This window comes from Trachemys scripta, chromosome 1 (assembly GCF_013100865.1).
Source record: "Trachemys scripta elegans isolate TJP31775 chromosome 1, CAS_Tse_1.0, whole genome shotgun sequence".
NCBI lineage: Eukaryota > Metazoa > Chordata > Testudines > Emydidae > Trachemys > Trachemys scripta.
This window is the reverse complement of record NC_048298.1, coordinates 333,395,391-333,416,284: the sequence shown is the minus strand read 5'-3', so window position 1 is coordinate 333,416,284 and position 20,894 is coordinate 333,395,391. Positions and strand designations below refer to the sequence as shown.

Genomic DNA, 20,894 nt, shown 5'->3' with positions numbered 1-20,894 from the left:
GTCAGGAATTGGGACTGATTAGTTTAATAATTTGAGATTTTCAAAGATGATCTGGAGATTTAGACATGCAATTTGGAATATCTCAATCCAAAGCCACGTCTTAGCCAACCAGACAATCTAAAAGTAGCCAATTGTGAAGGAAAATGTAGTGTATTTTGTCAGATTTTACCATTTTCTGACTGGCCAGCTACTGGTAGCTGAAGCCAACCTCAAACATTCGGTTTCTGAGGGTGTAATGAAGTAAAATGGACCTTTGGTAGTTTTAATTTATACATTTCAATTCTTTTTAATCTTTTCTCCCCTAAATTCATATCCAACACTGTGCTTATTCTGGTGAGCCTCTCGACCTTTTAAGTGATCTACAAAGCGTGACATCCCTTTATAAATAACGCTTGTCCTCAAAGCTTTGTACCTATCGTCCCACAACACCCCTGTGAGACAGATCAATTGTGTCAGTAAGGGACTCGCTCCATGCTACATAGTGAGTCAGAGGCAGAACTGGGATTAGCTCTCCAAGGGTTCCTGGCGTCTAAGCCTATCTTCGATTCATTAGACCACACAGTCTCTTCAAAATGTATCGTTCACATATATGTAGCGCTTGAAATTCGCAGCTAATTCTAAATCATGTTTTCCAGCACTGAGCATGGTGGTTTCCTCCATGATCTTGTTGGAATGCTAAGCAGAGGTGCTTCGTGATTGCATGGTAGGTCAGATCCGGGTACATAAATACTGGATGTATGAAAACAATTCTGATTAGCTTCCACAATGACAAACAAACACATCCAAATTGCATACGCTTAATGACACACGTTTTCCCTGTCTATCTACCAGATCTATCTGGGTGCAAACGCCTCTGGAAATTAGACCTGTGGCTGTGACACCCTTAGAGCAATTGAAATGTTTTACGACTGTATGGTTGTCATGCTTGACCACAGGTTGGTATGTGCGTGTCTATGAGAAGTTGCTGAGGTTAGAACAGGGTGTTGTTTTCAGCACTTGATGGAAATGGAATATATTTAGCAGATTGTTTGTAGACTAGGCATAGGTATGAAATCTGGTAGGACATATGGTATAATGTCAATTTTTTTACATGGGCCAGTTTCTTAGCTGGTGTGAATGGGCGTAGCTCCACTGAAGTCAATGGTGCTATGCCAAAAGACAACAGCCACAAATCTGGCCCAAGGAGAGATGATTTTCTCCAGTTGAGGATCTGGCCCAGTGTGTTAACGTAGCATTCATTAAATGAGAATAGAGGTCATATTCAAGGCAGAAGCTTGCAGTTCTGGATGAAAAAAGCTGAATTAAATTCTCTGGCTGTTCATAACTTGAAGTCAAAATATCACCCCTTCCCCCTCTACCCTTCATCTTTTTTTCCCAGCTGGTAATCACATTTACATTACTATACACACACCAATACTTTGCACTTACACAGAAAGTGTCATCCAAGGGGCTCAAAGTGCTTCATACTCAGTTAATTAAGCCCCTGAAGAACATCTTGGTGGTTGGGTATTATTAGCTTTAGATGAGTAAACTGAGGCACAAATAAATTAATCTGTGACTTGCCTGCAGTCTTATAGAGACAATCAGTGGCACACAGAAACAGAACCCAGGAGTCCTGGATTCCCATCCACTGCTCAAAATAAGACCACCTTTCCTCATGAATCCAATATAGTACATGTTCCAACATGGATTTTTAACCCTTTGTAGATTAATTACCACTGAAAAAAGGTCAGGCAAAACAAATGCATTATTTCCCCAGCAAGGATTTTGTGGACCCTGGTCCAAAAATGGTTTGGCTTCATATAGACTGCCCGTGTAAGCCCCCTGTTGCTGGACATCTATGCATATGGACCAGCTTGTGAATGGGCACCAACCCTTCCCAACAGATGGACATGACTGTTGGCAAGATATGATGCAAGCGCTGGTGTTGAGAGTAGGATTCTGAGTTTCCAGGCCTGTGGTTGAGCATGTGCCATTGCTGGTTCACCGCCGAGTAGCTTTCATTTGATATGATCATGTCAGAGGACCCAGAGCGTAAGTTTCTGCGCTCAGGGCCTGATCCAAAATCCATTGATGGCAATGGAAAGACTCCCAATTGACTTCAATGGGCTTTAAGTGGCTTTATTGGAATGCCAGGTACAAGTGCTAATAACTCAGCCATCATACTCTTGGCAGGAGCTCCTCCCCTCCTCCGCATTGGGCCATGTTTCTGCGGCCTGGCTGCCTGTGATTCGAACAGCAGCAAGGAGCAGAGAATCTTGCCCAGTAGCCTCCTGTGCGCAGGGGCACGGAGCAGGAGACCTCTGTTCAACACAGCACTGATTAGAAATAAAACCCAAACGACCTGCTCCATTCACATGCCTTCACTGTCCATCTTCATCTCTGCCAATGTTTAGCTCTCAGTTCATGCCTATGTGACTGTAGCAGCCATCTGAAGAGAGCCAGAGTGCAGCCTCTCACTGTTATCTCTGCAATATGAAACTCAGCATGGCTCTCCCAATGTAAAACATTGGAAAGGGTGCTTCCTTCACTTACTCAGTTGTGCTTCTTAGCGAGAAAACAAGATCAAGAAGATGGTATTCGTCTTCAGCATTTATTTATCATTGAAAAAAAACCCTTTGAGCAAGCAAAGATCACAAGCACGTCACAATCAATTGGCTATACATTAATCTGTTTGTTTTGTCATTCTCATACTAACAGCAAGAATGAAGTAGCACCAAGAGTGGTGTGCTCAACACATTACAGAGACAATTTGTGATATGCAACCAAAGCCAGGCCACAAAATAGTAATTAGACACTTCCTATCTGCCTCCAAAAGGCAAGAGTACATGGGAGTCATGTATTTACAACAGAAACATTGCAGATGAGGAAGCGGATGATGGATTTTGCAAAGCAGTCAGAAAAAGAAGCCCATTGGCATTTAGCACCATCTTGCAAAAGGGAGTGACAGCACAATAAGAAGACACAGTGAAAATAAGAAAGCAGGCAGTGAAAGCCATAGGAATTCTCACAAGGATAAAGCAAACACTTTTTAACCAGGAGAGCAAAACATATGGTAAGTTGGTAATGAAGTATAACTGCTTTTGTGGCAGTTGGAAACCCAAAATCAGAGAATAAATTCTTGCCAAATTAAAGCAACAAGCTTAGCATCCAAAGTGGACTTGAATCAGCAAAGATTTCATCTCCTTTCTGATCAATGTTAAATTCACTACGTGGGTATTAAGTTTGAGCAACAAGAAAGCAGGCAGAGGGCTATACACTGTCCTGAATCCATGCACACAGCTGACATTGGTAGGAGTTCGATCACAAACTAAGGCAAGATGAGGCCCTTAGGACCAAATTCTGTGCTGAGATACACCGCATGTAACCCAGCTGACGTCAGCGGGCTAGCATGGAGTGCAACTCAATGAAGAATTTGACCTTAAGTCCTGATTTTATTATATCTCCTAATACTAGTCCCTGGGCCAATTTATGCACTTCGATGCATGCCTGCGGCCCTCAATAGTGTGCACATCTAGAGACAAAATTGAGCCTATCCAAGGGACTTACTGCTAAATCTCTTAGGGCCCCATTTTAGTCCCATTGACTTTCAGTGGACTTGGCACTTAGTGAAGCATTAGTATGGATGCTAATGGGCAAAAATGTATGATCCTCTGCAATGAATGGATACAATCTCTCTCACGTGTGAAGGAACCAGCGTTTCTGGTTATTGTAAACTGCTTTCACGCTTCAACTGCTCTGACGCTTCATCATCGTAACTGTTGCTATCCTCTACCTGAGATAAGAAGGGATGGTACAGAGGCCATGTCTATACTACCACTTACGTCCACAAACTTTTGTCGCTCAAGGGTGTGAAAAAAACACCTCCTGGAGTGACATAAGTTTTGCCAACATAGCTATGTCTGCAGGAGACACTCTCACGCCGACATAGCTACCACCGCTCGTCGAGCTGGTTTTATTGTGTTGACAAGAGAGCGCTTTCCTTTTGGCATCATGCGGCTACACGAGGGCTGTGACAGCACCACAGCTGTACGGGTACAGCTGTGCCACTGGACGCTTGTCAGTGTAGACATGGCCGCAGAAATGTAAAGGTGAATGGAGGCATCCGTCAACAGGTCAAGAATCAGAGTCGTTGAGGCTCAGCTCTCCGCGAAAAGTTAACAAACATCCGTTTTCATGCAAGGAACAGCGAGCTGTGTTATCTTTCGTGACTTCAATGAAACTACTGAGCTGAGCTGAGCTACTCTGCACTTACAGAATGAACTGAGGTTTGCAGTTGCGCAACATCCATTTAATTTCTGAGCACTCGGAATAGTGATGATCATTATAGACAGTTCAGTGAGGTTCTCCATGAAGCATGCATGTCAAAAATGCATTACATTCGCAAACAGTTCCACAGTTTTACTTCCTGGAGGATTTCCCTGGTTTCCTCCTAAATATTGGAGGTATATGTATATATATATATATATATTTTTTTTTTCACATAAACATCCTGGTTAGTTCATACTACACAGTTCTAACACAGTTAAACTTGGAAATACACCACTGAATTCAGAACATTACACTTATTTATACTCAAAAGCTTTAGGCTGTTAGCACAAGGCAAACAGGACACATTACACAACACACTAAACTTTGCATGTATTCATTACTCAGGCCAACAAAGTTTGCTATTCCCATAGCATAGAACGTCCTTAATCTTTAGGAACCTTCTCTTACCCTTCCATTGTGGCATCCCTTTTAATTTTTCAGACATACCAAATGACAAACATTTAGATTCTGAAAACTGAAATCGCCATCTCCAGAAAAAAAAAAAAAAAAAACCCCCCAGCGCTGCCAGTATATTAATGAAATCTGATATAGTCTAGAAGCAAGATTTTCCTTTTTCCAAGACCACTACAGCAATTCTGGAGCTCTCACCTTACATCTCCCCAGTTGCTTTTGCCCAGTGAAATTTGCAACTTGGATTGAGCGATAGCAAAAAGGATTAACCAAGGCCAAACAGGCGTGATTCCTACAGCTGCTCTGGGGGTTTATTACCCAGGTGGTTCAATGTCTCAGTTTCGTCAAGCAGAAACCAATCCTACAAGGTACTTAGCTCTCTTAGCTCCTGCTGAATCTGTGAGCCACCTGCTGAGATCAGCACTCTGGGCCAGACCCGCAGCTGGTGTAAATCGATATAGTTCCATGGAGCTCACCAGAGCAATGCAATTGACGCCGGCTGGGAAACAGGCCTTCTGTGTTTACTGAGTCACACTGACATTGGTGGGAATTTACCAGAGTTAGGACACAATAAACACTGAGTTGAGAGCTTGAGGATTTGGCCAAGTTGGAGGTTGGGGCTCCCAATAACTGGGTCATGGCTCCATTCGCACAAGTATGAGCAACCACGACTTAACGTGCAGGTCTATTTAAAACTAACAATGGTGACTTGCTCCATGCTACCTATAAAAAGGCCATGTCTGCAAATTGAATCCGTTCCTGAAACCTCCTCCTACTCCTGTGGCACACAATATCCATCTGTAGCTGAAAACCAAAGGAATCAGACCAAGATCCAAAACAAACCGGAAACCATACAAAAGATGCAGATCCTGGAAAACGACAGGGAGGAACAACCTGCGGAGTCTGACCTGAAGCCCATTCAGGAAATCTTTGCAACCAGCTGGACTCTCTCTGCACCTTACTTCACTTTCCATTCTGCTGCCACACAGGGCCAGATCCTGAGCGGGTGTAAATGGGCCTGGCCCATCTATACCAGCTGAAGATCTAGCCCCAAATCTTTCCTTACAAGGGATCTGAGCCTTCATCACTTCCTTGGGCCAAACACCCATTGATGTCTCGGAGAACAATTCTGCTCTCAGTCACAGTAGTGTGAATCTGGAGTGACTCCACTCAGTTATGCCAGGTTGACAGGCCCTGTTCCTGCAAGATATTGAGCACCTCTCCTATACTGTTGATGCCAATGGGAGAAGACAGAGCTCAGCACCCCCAAAGGACGCTCAGCCTCATGGGATCAGCTCTTAGGAACAGAACTGCACCAGCAGAACAAATGGCAGCTTTATGCAATCAAAGCACTGGAGGATCAGGCCCAAGGAAAGAGACAAGCCTTTTAATACATTCGCAGCACACAATTAATTGAAAACCTTTGTAATCCTACAATCCTCTGTGCATTCCACCCTCCTCATCCTCCCCCCATCATTCTGTGTAGATCTGTGTCGTGCAGGCAAAGCCGAAAACCTGACCTCTGAAATGAGTATTCCTAATCCTCCTTGGAAATAAAACATAAAAGCTTCTAATACAATCAGAACAAAAGCAGATTAGAAGTCTCTAATTAATTTTGTGGCCTTTATTTAATAAAAGAAAAAAAAGAAAGAGAGAAAAGTGCAGTAAAATTTACTCTTTAGCCTCAGCCAATTTATTGTTCATCTCTTTACTTTTCTCCTTGTCCTCTGGCTTTGTCCCGCTGGAGCTCTCGGCACTCTTTTTCTTGGCAGCCCGGCCAGATGCGATCTGCTTGTCTTTGGCCTTTTTCAGTGGTTTATGGCTCGTTGTTGTCTTTTTTGGTTTGGAAGGTTGAACACTACGCTTCTCCGCCTGGATGGATGTAACATACAAACCGCCAACACAGAAACACACAGGAAAAGGTAGAAGAACAGGATTTAGAGAGAGACATCATCAATGAGACGGCAATATGTGTTTGTTTATGTTCCACATTTAAGAGCTTGTCTACACAGAGACTTTGATTTATACCCCAGCTTGCTGTGCACTAAGGCCTGGTCTACACTGGGAGGAGGGGGGGGAATCGATCTAAGTTACACAACTTCCGCCATGTGAATAACGTAGTTGAAGTCGACGTACTTAGATCTACTTACCGTAGTGTCTTCACTGTGGTAAGTCAACGGCCGACACTCTCCCGTCGACTCCGCCTGCGCCTCTCGCCCTGGTGGAGTACCAGAGTCGACGGGAGAGCGCTCGGCGGTCGATTTATCATGTCTAGACGTCTAAACGCAATAAATCGACCCCCGCTGGATTGATCGCTGCCCGTTGATCCAGCAGGTAATGTAGACAAGACCTAAGTCTCTGTGTAGACAAGCCCTAAGTCAAGTGTTGGGGTTAATGCTATCTAAGTACAAAAGGCCTCGTGCGCAAGGTATATTGATGTAATGGCACTGAAGTCAATGGGGCTACACTGATTAACGCCAGCTGATTATGTGGCCTGACTCTGAGCTCTCTAAGGAGTTCTACTCATTACGAGACGTCATTCAGAGCCTTATTGTATTTGGTTAAGGATGCCGTCCAAGTTCTCATTCTAATGTCTCTGTAATGCATGTAGCTGTCGGGACACCACTGAGGAAAACAGCTGTCAATGTTCAGCAATCTTGTGAACAATGGCTGCCAGGGTCAGCCTAGCAAAAGGGTTTTTTTGATGTTATATGATGGACTCCCCAGTTTTTGAGGAAAACATGGAGGGATTCAGGGACACCCGGTCAGTCGCTGGAGGCAGGGGGCACATTTTGTCACCCCCTTGCCTGGCTGATTTGGGGAACGGCTTTGCAATCTCATTAGGCGTTGCCTTTCTTTGGGATCAGACAAGGGAAATGATGGCCCAGAACAAAGGGGAGGGGAAGAGTCTCAGGATCCTCTGTTGGACGCTCTATAAGCTCCATACTGTAACCATTGTTTGGGGGGCTGTGGACTGGGAGTGGGGGGGAGGGCGTGCTCCTTATTCTGCTCCTTTCTCAGGTTGATACAATAGAGGAAAAACACATTGGGATGCCTGGGGTTCATCTGCTGCAAGAGAAACAGCAGCACCAAGCGCGGACTTGGAATGATATTGGGGAAGGTGTGAAGCAAAACCCTGGATCCAGCCCGTTCTCGCTCCCAAACTTGGGAGGGGGGTTCAGAATCCCACTGGAAGCAGAATTTCCCATCGGACCCCCTCTCTCTTTATATCGGGACCAAACAATACCTCGAAGAACTGCACAACCCCAAACTCTGGGATGAAGGAAAAAATCCAGACCCAAAATTGTACAGATCGGATCCATTTAAAAACCCATCCTTGGCTGCTGTAAATCAGTGTAACTCCACTGAAGTCAATAGAGCTACCTCCATTTACACCAACTGAGGATCTGGCCCTCAGCATGTTACTGGGGTGAAATAAAAGAAGGTAACACATTTGTAGCTTTGTGTTTACCAAATAATAATAGTCTACGTTAGAGATCAGGGAAATGCGAATGCAAAGAGATTGTCCTGGGGCCAGATCTTGCACCTGTTGTAATCCAGCATCCCACCACTGACTTCAGTGCAGTTATATTGATCTACACCAGCTTAGGATTCGGCCCCACGCTTCTTACTGGGGTGTCAGAGAATAATTCCTGATAGGGTCCCCGGCCAGAAATGAATAAGCCATTGGAAATGGAATGAAACTAAGTGGTGCTGTGAAGTCTTGACAGCCATGCGGTGCTGCAGGCACCCGCAAGCCCTTGTCCCCTTACACTGTATCTCTCACCTTTGAAGATTCTTGGAAGGGCTCGCTGTACAGGCTGCGTATCCTCCTGCGATCGATGAATTTGTTATCGGCTTGTACAGGCTTGTTGGGCTCCCCCTTGAATTGAGAACTGTAGCTGGTTTCGTGGCTCACTTTCTCGTCCGGGGGCTTGTACTGGGATTTAGCTTTTATAAGCTTGACTCTGTTGACGTCTACCCAAGGTCTGAATTCATTTCTAGGGTTCAAAAAGAAACAGGAGGCGGAAATTAACACAACGGGAAAATGGGTGGCTTGTGGAAAGTAAGCCGACCCCCTTTCTTAGCGGACATATCATTGGATGGCCCTTCCCTGGCTGTATATTTTGCATTCTGAAAACCCCGTGCCATAGACATCTGGGGCCAGATTTGCCAGAACTCGGCATCCAACAGCTTGATCCATTGCCCATTGAAGTCAATGGAAAAACTCCTTCTCGGATCTGTCCGACTGAAACAAAAGTCGCTGCTGGGAGGCTGAAAATCTGATCACTTAATTTAGGTGTGTAACTAGCTGGGCTTTTTGAAAATCTGGCTCCAGATGGGGGTGCTGAGCCCTTTTGAAAATCTGGCCTGACCTCAGTGCCTCTTAAATCTTGCTTCACCTATGCTCTGGAAAGCCCAAGGAGAGATTCCTGACTCCTACATGCAATTATTCTTATGATGAACATTCATTTGTAAAGAGAGAGAGAGAGGAATGTGCAGATTTACTGGATGTCACAATAAACGTTTGGTTTCCCATCTCAGCGCACAAGCTTTGTTGTCAGCGAGCTTACCTGTATGAGAACCAGCTAGGTGAGCGTCAAAGGTAAAGAGTCTACCATCGCCACTCATCTCGGGATTGTGTTGTGCCATTTGCTCTATATTGCACCACAATGTATACATTCAAGCCCTTGTTTAGCACATCCCTTCTACTGTACATCTACCAATCATGTAAGGGTTTTTTTAGGATTCACCCAGATTGCCATGTGTACCAAGCACTGGTAGCTACACCTCTACTTCTCTTCTTCATTAGCCCCTGAAGGCAAACACTAGGGCTAGTGGAAAATTTCCCATCAAAACTTTTAGTGGTGGGGAAATGGCTTTTTGATCCATCAGAAATTTTGTAAAGACTCCATTTCTGTTAAAAAATGTTCAGGGATTTTGGGAGAAAAAAAAGCAAGCAAAACATTGTTTTGTTTTCACCAACCAAAAAAACCCAACAGTTGTAAACCCAACGTTTTCCATTAAAAATAAAATCCACAACCAGGAAAATTTTCAAACAAACTTTTGACAAAAAAAATTTTTTTCCCCCATCAAAACTGTACTCAGGAGAATAGGAGAAGCATTTCCTGACCAGCTGCAGGAAACACAAAATCCGAATCCCAGGCTACGACATTTCCTGACCGACAGATGAAATTCACCTGTGCTCAGGGAGCCAGCACAAGATCTGTGCATCAGTTATGTCCTAAGGGTTCGAGTAGGACGCTAGCGATGCCATAACCCTCTGCACAGGGGTGAATTTCATCTACATGGCACAGCACTTATCTGTTTTTACGACTCTTGAAGGAAATTAACCCCTGCATCAACTCCTATCCCTCCTGCTGTCGGTGCTATGTCTCTGTGGGTGCTATGAACCATCTTTGACGCTAGTAAAAGCTCCCAGTGATTAGTAATTTAATTTTTAACAATACCTTTCACTTGAGGATCCATTTGTTCTTGTATTTACAAGCCTCTTGCTTCTGCTTCCTCACATAATGTTCCTCTCTCCGCTTTCCCGCCTCTTCTCTCTGCCCATCTAACGTTTTTTTTTACATTTACGCAGTCACTATTGGTGAAAGAGCCTTCTCCTCTGCAACTCCTACCCGTTGGAACAGCCTCCTTGTATCTCTACACTACCTCAACTCCCTATTTTATGGCAGATCTCAGCTAAAACCAAATTTATGTCCTTTGCCTCTACGTCTTCATTTCTCTCCCCCTCTGTAATTATTTAACCCTTTCATTGTCTGGTGGATTACTATGCTGACGGGAGAAGCTCTCTCCTGTTGGCTTAGAGTGTCTTCATTAAAGTGCTACAGTGCGCCGATGCAGCATTTTAAGTGTAGACCTGCCCTCAATAACACACTCTGCTGCCTCATAACCTCTGCAGAGGTGTTAATTACCCACTTCATTTTAAGTGGTCTCCTACAGCATGTGTGACCCCCTTAGGCTTCGCAATCTGTCCTACTTTGTATTTACCTTCTCCACACCTGATGCAGTGCTCTGTGTAGCTCAAAAGCTCGCCCCTCCCACCAAAAGATGTGACCTCACCTACTTTGTCTTCTGGGACCAACACGGCTCCCACAACACCGCAGCCAAGCTTGCAGTGTCAAGACATGAAGTATAACAAGGTGAAAGCCTGTTTGTGGCCAGCACTGAACAAATTAAAATGAAGCTCTTATTCAACAGCGTTTGTGTGGCCAAGAGATGCTGATTTCAAACAAAAACTGAGGCTTTGTTCAGAACAGCGCGCCCCCTTGTGATATATTATGGATGCATGGCATCTTTGTTGTGCCGTGTCAGCTGATCCTGGAACAATGAAACATTCAGCCTGGCGGTAAGTGGTTGCGAGTCTGAATGCTCCCCCATTACTATTTAATATTTGTATTGCCCCAGAAGGGTGTGAGGCACCTTGCAAACAGGTAGGAGCACAAGATTCCTGTCTTGAGGAACTTACAGTCTAACAGCATGATGGAACCCACATTATGCTTCCACGCAGAGGAGACAAAGACATAAGATGCCTCCTCGCTCCCCAGCACTGGCTGCATGTATCGCTGGAGTGAAACAACAGCCTCCACAAAGCGCTACTCCCCTCCCATTCCCCCAGCACAGGCGGGTGGAAATTGGGCAAGCAGGGCTGGGAAGTTGTCGGAGCCTTGACTCCACCCCCTCTCCCACAACCAGCACAGATGAGCCGGCAGTATGGTAAAGTGCTGGTGCAGATGACTTCCCCCTTGGACCATGTGGGAGAGAGGAAGCAGGCTAATCATCACACAGGGCCCCTTATACAGGGCTTGTGGCAGAGCCATCTCCTAATCCCGAACAGGCAATATGAAAGAAAGGTCGCGGGTGGACTGCCGTAGTGAGCATGTGCAAGAGAGAATGGGCACGGTACGCACAGCCTCGATTAGCCCCACAGTTTTTGTTTCAGATTTTTTCCCGCCTTTAATTTTGCTGAGTTTGATTTTAAGGAGCTTTTTCTTTCGGTGACACATGAAGGCTTTTTGTAAGTCAGTAGGTGAACACTTCAACCTCCCTGGACATTCTATAACAGATTTAAAAGTAACTATCCTTGAACAAAAAAACTTCAGAAACAGACTTCAAAGAGAAACAGCAGAACTAAAATTCATTTGCAAATTTAACACCATTAATCTGGGCTTGAATAGGGACTGGGAGTGGCTGGCTCATTACAGAAGCAGCTTTGCCTCTCCTGGAAGTGACACCTCCTCATCCATTATTGGGAGTGGACTACATCCACCCTGATCGAATTGGCCCTGTCAACACTGGTTTTCCACTTGCGAGGTAACTCCCTTCTCTTCATGTATCATTATATATTGCCTGTATCTGTAACTTTCACTCCATGCATCTGAAGAAATAGGTTTTTTACCCACCGAAAGCTTATGCCCAAATAAATTTGTTAGTCTTTAAGGTGCCACCGGACTCCTTGTTGTTTTTGCTATATATATCTTCCTGCTGTATTTTCCACTCCATGCATCTGATGAAATGGGTTTTAGCCCACGAAAGCTTATGCCCAAATAAATTTGTTAGTCTATAAGGTGCCACAAGGACTCGTCATTGTTTTTGCTGATACAGACTAACATGGTTACCACTCTGAAACCTGCTCTTAGTATGTCCCATTTTCGGTCCCTGGTGATTACTGTCATTGTACACCCTGTACATGGTTCCAATCTATCCACTTTCTAGGGCTTCCCGGCAGCATCTCCTCTGCTCCAGCCCATGGATCTCTCTGATCTAGAGAAACGCTTCAATTTCCCTTATACTCTGGTTGACACTAACAAAATCCATCTGCCAGCATGAATCAACAGTGTTTATTCTGCATCTTTATGCAGGGTTGTAAAAAAGTCTTTACACCTTGAGCTTAGGCTGGCTTAAAAGAGGAGCCCTGAATTTGTGCGCAGGAGCCTAGAAACTCTGACCCTGTTACAAACCTTTGCCCCCAAAATGTCAGCTTTGAGCAGACCCAGCCAATCTGTAAGTATACTCACTCCACCAGAGTTTGAGAAATAGAAACTGGATGGCATGTGATCCACTTTGTGTTGGGGAGTTAGAAAAATATTTTCATGACTACACAACAATGCACGAAATTATTTTTAGCAAAGATTTAGAACATTTTCTACCCACTCCTGTGTTCTACCTGTCAGTAAACGGTTACTGTGTTTTTAAATTCCAGACTGAAGAAGGACGGCTATGACACAATGCAGCACTTTTACTTATCGCCTCGGCTTAGAAAACAGTGAACAGGATAGAATCCCAGTCTCCTGCTCTATCCACCTTCCAGACTCCTTCCTTATTGTGATCAGCAACCAGCTTCTAACACTGAATTTACTTGGACAGCGGTGTTTGGGCTGTGAAGGTACCAAAGTGGTGGAACAGATTTAGGAGCCCGGGGGCGGAAATAAGATGATGGGAGGTGTACACAAATCGTTCGATAGATTAGATAGGTTGATAAATCACTTATTAAGAGAAACATTTTGGGTAGGAAAATATTAAGTAGAACTCGTCAGTTACTGAAAAGTAACTGCTTCTCATAGGTTAAATGCTACTGATAAAATTAGAGGAAAGGTGTGCAGAAGGGAACATAATAAATCAAAGCAGAAATTAACCCCAAATTTGAGAATGTGCTGATAAAATGTGCAGTCCCTTGCTTCCATCACATCCACTTCTGCCTTGGCTTCAGGTTAAAAAGAAAGCACCTTAAATTGTCTCCTTTTAACACAGAAACTGAAATACGTTTCCTGGCAGTCAGAGACCAACACTGATGGCTGCAGACTGCACTGGTGCAGCATGTTTGGCAACTCTATTAGTGCAAATTTAAGAAACATTTGCAAAATCCACTTAGCACCAACTTGACACGATAAATGTTTCTTCAGAAAAGACTGGCTGGCCCAAATTAAGGGCTACATCCTGCCACTCGTACTCATAGTGAGTAGCTCCTTACTATTTGGGTAGTTCCATTCAGCTCAGTGCAACTAGTTGAGAAGCAAGGTACTACCCTATGTGAGTAAGGGTGGCAGAATCTGGCCCTAGACTCCTGATTTTACACCTCAGATAAATTATAGAGGACAATACCACAATCACCTTAGAGCGAGAGGACATAAAGAAAGCATTTAAAATAATGAATGCAGAGAAGGTAGTTTGGGAACTTCTGTTCTCCCGTACACAAGGCAACATTCAATTAAATTCAATGGTGGGAAATTCAAAACCCATGATGAGAAATGTGTTTTCACACAACATGTGATTGAACCTGTGGAACTTTCTGCCACAAGAAATCACTGAGGCCAAGAACTTAACAGGATTCAAAAAGGGACTGAACATTTACACCTCTACCCCGATATAACGCTGTCCTCGGGAGCCAAAAAATCTTACCGCGTTATAGGCGAAACTGTGTTATATCGAATTTGCTTTGATCTGCCAGAGCGCACAGCCCCACCCCCCTCCGAGCGCTACTTTACCGCGTTATATCCGAATTCGTGTTATATCGAGTCGCGTTATATCGGGGTAGAGGTGTACATGGACATCAAGAATGTCCAGAGTTGTTATAATTAATGACAACTATAATTTTGGAAGGGATAATAAACCTCATGCTGCATTGTGTGCTTTGGGTCTTAGCTAATCTCTAACTAGAGACCAGGATGAGAGCTATGTGTAGGGGGCAGATTACCCCACAACTCCCCACTGTTGGGTTCTTGCACCTTCCTCTGGACATCTGGTGGTGGCCACTGTCAGTGACTGGATAGGATGGACTATGGGTTTGATCCAATCGGGTGATCCTACTCATACAAATCCAGTAGGACTGCTCAGGTGGGTCAGATAAGAGCTTTAGGACCAAAATGTGGTTAAGCTCAACTCTAGCGGCAAACATCCCCTGAACATTAACAGCAACATAAGCAGGCCCCTGCGCATGCCTGCAAGCCAGTACGTGCTCCATGAACGTTAAAAATAAAGACCCCCTGGACTGTGGGTTTTTACAAAATTAAATTTCTACATGCAGCCATACAAATGTCACCGATACTTTTAAAAATTGTATTATTGTTATTCGTATTACTTGGAGAAGCATTTGGCCCAGGGACTTGGTAATGAGTTATGGAGCCTTTCGCCCTTCAGTCATTGATGGGAATGCAGTCCAGGTCAGTATTGGTGATTACACTATTTACTGAAAAAAAATTGCCCCAAAAATGCATTTTTCATTGACACTATTTGTGAATTTGGGACAAATTTGGTGAATAGTTTTGACTCCCCAAAAATAGGGGAAAATTTCAAAGAAGTTGACACTGTTCATTTCAGCCATTTAGAAATAAAATGTTTTGATTTTTCATTTCAAAATGGCATTTCATTTAATTTACAAATTTAGCTAATTAAAAAGGTGGGAAAACACCCCAAAATGACCCAAAACAAAATGAAGATGCCCCCCAAAATTAGTTTTGGGTTGAACAAAATGTTTTGTTTGATCCATAATTATTTTTTTTTGGTTCAAACTGAATTCAATTATTTTTCAGATGTTGCGGTTCAGCCCATGAACCAAAAAAACAATTATTTGCTCAGAGCTATAATTTACTGACCCCAAATGGTTCCCATGTAGTAAATCCTTGGTCGTCTGTGTGAAACAGGAGAGGTGGCCTAGACAGAAGTTAGATAGCACGGGAGCATTAGCAAGCCCAGTTCATATCCCTGCCCCAGGCAGAACTGATCCCTACTGGGCATTTTCTAAAGTGCTTTGTCTCAATCCAGTTCCTAATGGACAAGAGCCCAGATCACAAAACCACCAGCAGAGCCAGTACTAATTGACACCATTGTTGGCCAGCTCAGCAGAAAGGCCTAGTTCATAGAATCATAGACTATCAGGGTTGGAAGGGACCTCAGGAGGTCATCTAGTCCAACCCCCTGCTCAAAGCAGGACCAATCCCCAACTAAATCATCCCACCCAGGGCTTTGACAAGCCTGACCTTAAAAACCTCTAAGGAAGGAGATTCCACCACCTCCCTAGGTAACCCATTCCAGTGCTTCACCACCCTTCTAGTGAAAACGTTTTTCCTAATATCCAACCTAAACCTCCCCCACTGCAACTTGAGACCATTTCTCCTTGTTCTGTCATCTGGTACCACTGAGAACAGTCTAGATCCATCCTCTTTGGAACCCCCTTTCAGGTAGTTGAAAGCAGCTATCAAATCCCCCCTCATTCTTCTCTTCTGCAGACTAAACAATCTGAGTTCCCTGCAACCCAAGTTGCAAATGGACCATGGAGTTCCAACTACCTATCCATTTATATCAATGGCCCTAAGGACCAATGACAAAGATATTGGGACCTAAGGTTCAACCCACCTAGCCCTCCAAGCATAACAATGGATCGAACCCTGAGAGGAGGTGCTGAGCTCCTGAAACTCTTGTACTAAAGGAATTGCAGGTGCTTCACATCTTTCAGGATTTCCAGTGACTGGGAAGATCCCATCTGAGAGTGAGAGGCAAGCTGAAATACCCTGTAACAGCTGATCAGTCAAGGGAAAGTTATCGACTTTGCCACAGTCACTGGTGCCACCCCTGCCTACAGTTACCCCTATGTAAAAAGCTCAGTAGCTCTTTTGAAGTTAATGGGGAAACTGCGCACTTAAGGCCTGCTCCAGCTTCACTGGAAGTGAATGGGAGTTTTTCCCTTAGCTTCACTGAGATTTGGCTCAGGGCCACATGCCAGCAGGACAGAGCAGAATTTGAACTGCACAAAATATCTGCAGTATCGTGGTATGAGTGAAACTCTTTAGGGGCAACTTCTGCCCTGATCTACTGCAGCCTGTGCAATCCCCAGGGCTTCAGGGTTTGTAAAATAGAGCAAATCTGAATTTCATTTACATTCTTAAGAACAGGTGAGGTTGCTTTAGGGGAACGCTGACCTACACAAACCCCTGAAAGCAAGGAAATGTCCAAGTAGCCATCCAAGATTTTCAAAAGAGACGCGTCATTTAGGGGTACCATAATTTTTAGATGCCCAACCAGACACCTTTAAAGGGCCTGATTTTCAGCAAGCTTTGAGCACCCATCCTCTCAAAAATCAAGCCCCTTTAAAGTGTCTCAAATAGGCAGCCAACAATTGTGATGCCCTAAACAAATTGGCCACCTTCTTTAAAGTCCCCAAAGCCCCTCACATCATTGGCAGACTCCACCTGTCTTGCATCTGATGAAGTGGGCATTCACCCACGAAAGCTTATGCTCCAATACTTCTGTTAGTCTTAAAGGTGCCACAGGACCCTCTGATGCGTTTTACAGATTCAGACAAACACGGCTACCCCTCTGATACTTTCCACCTTCTAAGTAACCCCCAATGTGTACAGTAAGACAATGCACGTACCACGTTCCTCACACTCACCCAGGCACTAAAATCCTTCACCCTGACCTCAGCAACCACAGTTTCCATGACGGTTAGGCATCTGTATGCTCGCAATCTGCAGGAGGTGTTATTTCTCATGGCGAAGTCTGAGTCTTGTGTCCTGACGCAACGCCCATAGGGGCTAGAGCAGCAGGGGGCTGAAATTCAGGCAGCCTCCCGTTCGTGTAGAACTCTGGCTCTCACCATTAGCCCACACGTATTTCAGCTTCTTTTGATCAGAAGAGCAATTCCAGTGAGCAACTGCAAGTGAGCGAGTGAGATTTGCCAATAAAATCGTAAGAACTATCCCATCTGCTCCCCTAACACAGCATCAGGGGCTACGGTCTCAGATTCCCTCTGGGTGCTAAGAGACAGCATTTTCCTCTGGTGCATCCATTATTATTTTGTGCATAGTAATTTCCTGTAACATCTCTCCGGGACTGTAAATAGCGTAAGGCATCTACTTGTGCCTGAGATGATCTTTTCCAAACATGAATATTCAAGCTTCACCTAAACACACACACACACACACACACACACACACACACACACACACGCATAACAGCCCACTATGGTTGGCCCAATATAAAGTCAGTTATGTACGAATATCCTGAGTCAATTTGATGTATTAACGTGCTAGTGGGAAACATCAATCAAACAAAGGAGCAAGTATCATGGGGAAATAAAACCTGTGAATATGCTTTGCTAGGTCCTACCCTGTGCTGAACTCGAACACAAGACGGGGAAAGAGGCTGTTGGGATCCTCTCTCACTGTGCAAGAGGCATGTGTTCAAGAAGGACCAGGCTAACGTGCTGTCCATGTACCATATCCTCCACAGGATGTGGTGAATTCAGCTAGCAGAGGAGTCCATCCTTCCATCTGGTTATGAAGGATGCTAGAGTCAGTAGCTCAAGACAGCACTAGAATGAGGACCCCAAGTTAATGTGCCAGCCATGCATCGTGGCCCCCATACAGCGCTACACAGAAGTTGCACCCACTCTTATCCCTGCTCCACTGCAAAACAACGCGATGCAGAAGAGTGACATCACGCATACTCTAGAGAACCTCAGAAAACCAGCAGGTAAGATAGCAATGCATCCTTGAGGGCACAACCACAATCTAGCCCTGCTTGATTAACAGATTTGCCATGTGCCCATGCTTCAGGATCTGCTGGACCAACATGGGGAGTAGTTCCAGAACTGAGGGCCTTCCACTGAGAACAGCCACACGTCGTGTTCAGACCCAGTTGATCTCAACTGCTGCAATGGTGCCTGGGGAGGAGAGGTGGTCTATAGGGTACGCACAACCCAAACAATACGGCACTTTAAATGATGATACTAACACACTGAGTGTTGCTGAAAGCAAGTAGGAAAGTGATGCAGTCTTTAGCCCATGGGTGTAAGATGCTCCCTATGACCATCCCCAGTGAGCAAGTGGGCTGAGCCCTTCTGCCCTGGTTGTAGCGTCAGAGCGGTCTTCAGAAGTAGCTCCATGGACCATGACGCTTGCTGCAGTAGTCAAGTCTGGACCCATCTATCATTGTCCAGACTCTATTAAAGCAGCACAGACCAGTTTTATATCTTGGGCTTCTGACGTTGTGTGACTGAAACCCTCATGGACATGCGTGGCAAGTGACCTTCTGGCTCAGGGAGGCTAGCCCCTGATCGGCCCCACCCTCTTTCCCCCGCTGGAACCCAGAGCCTCCCCCCCAATGCACCAGGCAGGCAGCGCGCGGCCCTCCCCCCCCAACCCAAGCACCAGCCGGGCAGGCAGGCAACTTGCGGCCCCCAGGTCCAGAGCCCTCAGCCCCCTCTGAACACAGGGGGGCAGCCCCAGTGCTGGCAGCCTCCCCCCAGTGCTGGGCGGCCCCAGCCACTCCAAGTCCCAACCGCAGACCGACTGCGGTAGCCCTAGCCCTAACCCTAGCCGCAACCACCAGCCCCAGCACGCTTCCCTAAAGAGGAGCAGCCAGCCTGCCTGGGCTGGGGCCCAGGGGGAAGGGCAAGCAGGAGGGGGCAATCTGCAGGAAGCATGGGTGAGGCCATGCGAGGCTGTTTGGGGAGGAACAGCTTCTCCCAGCCTATGATACGCGCCACCCAGGCTCATGGAACTGTTTATAGGTCTGACCCAAAGCCCACTGACACAGTCAAACTTCCTAGTGTAAATGCTAAAACAACAGTACCGGGCAGCCCTGAGCAGAGGGGCCAGTTAGAGGCTTAGGCAACATTTAGATGCCCTGCGAGCCCCCCAATTCCCTCCCAGTGGTGTCAGAATGGAAGCCACAGCACAGATTCTCTTCACACCCTCCAAAAGTGGTGGGGAGGGGGCTGCAGAGGGCGAGTGGGAGAATTTGCAAGCATTTCTCTCCAAATGCGGGTGAGCCGATCACCCTGCAACGCGCTAAAAGACCAAACGAACAAAACAACTCGTTACACAGATGTTCTGAGACGTGAAAAATCTTTATTATTGACAGCTGAGTGCAGCAGGATTCGAATCCAGTACAGGAGTTGTCAGAGGCAGATCTTGTCAAGCCTTGGTATTTAAACAGAGCTAGAAGAGTGAAAGTGCTGCTGTAAACATTTCTTGGACCACAGAGCGCTGGGTGTCTGATTTATCTGTGAACACATGCACTGCTATCACACTGGGAGGATACAGACATACAAAATATTGAGATTAACAAAGCAATATGCTCTATATCTTCCTAAATTCAGGGAGGAAGGGAAGTGAAATGACCTGCAAAGACAACAGTACTTAGCACAGTCCTGTAAATCCTGCTTTTCTTTGAAGATGCAAATATACTTTCATGCAATTAATATCAAGTGTAATTCATTCACATATCAGGGTACTGGTAGACTGGCTCCAGGACACCACGGTGACTGTATGTGCTCTCTCCTTCTCCAGCCTAAGTTCTTCTATGGTGCCCATCACCTTATGTATCAGTGAGCCAGATTTGTATATGTTGGATGGTGCCTTTCCTCACAAGTTGTTCTATTGATAATACCGAGCTGGGAGGGGCTGCAAGTGCTTTGGGGGACAGGATTAAAATTCAAAATGATCTGGACAAACTGGAGAAATGGTCTGAAGTAAATAGGATGAAATTCCATCAGGACAAATGCAAAGTACTCCACTTAGGAAGGAACAATCAGTTGCACACATACAAAATGGGAAATGACTGACTAAGAAGGAGTACTGCGGAAAGGCTCTGGGGGTCATAGTGGATCACAAGCTAAATATGAGTCAAAAGTGTAACGCTGTTGCAAAAAAAAGCAAACAACATTTTGTGCTGTATTAGCAGGAGTGTTGTAAGCAAGACAAGACAAGTAATACTTCTGCTCTACTCCGCACTGATTAGGCCTCAACTGGAGTATTGTGTCCAGTTCTGGGCGCCACATTTCAGGAAGGATGTGGACAAATTGGAGAAGGTCCAGAGAAGATCAACAAAAATGATTAAAGGTCTAGAGGAAAGATTGAAAAAATTGGGTTTGTTTAGTCTGGAGAGAAGAGGGGACGTGATAACAGTTTTCAAGTACATAAAAGGTTGTTACAAGGAGGAGGGAGAACGATTATTCTCCTAAACACCTGATTGGTTCAGGTAAGGGGGGGATAAAACTTGAGGAAGAAGGTTTACAGCCACAAATTGTTCTTCTGCTTTACCTTTATTAACTTAATTAAAGTACTCCTCATTCTTTTTTCTTTGGAGGGAGTGATTCATGTCACCATGCCATGGAACAGGTATTTGCCCTTGCAGGGGAGGAGTTC

General features: G+C 45.1%; 1 protein-coding gene across 1 annotated transcript in view; it reads right to left on the bottom strand.

Moving 5' to 3' along the window:
• The window catches only part of MAP6 (microtubule associated protein 6), a 59,015-nt gene that overhangs the window by 10,282 nt on the left and 27,839 nt on the right, over positions 1–20,894 (bottom strand). Inside the window, exons 3-4 of the mRNA XM_034779613.1 lie at positions 8,510–8,723; positions 6,435–6,594 (exon numbers count right to left, since the gene is read on the bottom strand). Of these exons, the coding sequence (XP_034635504.1) occupies positions 6,435–6,594; positions 8,510–8,723 (374 nt within the window). The remainder of the gene's footprint in view (positions 1–6,434; positions 6,595–8,509; positions 8,724–20,894) is intronic.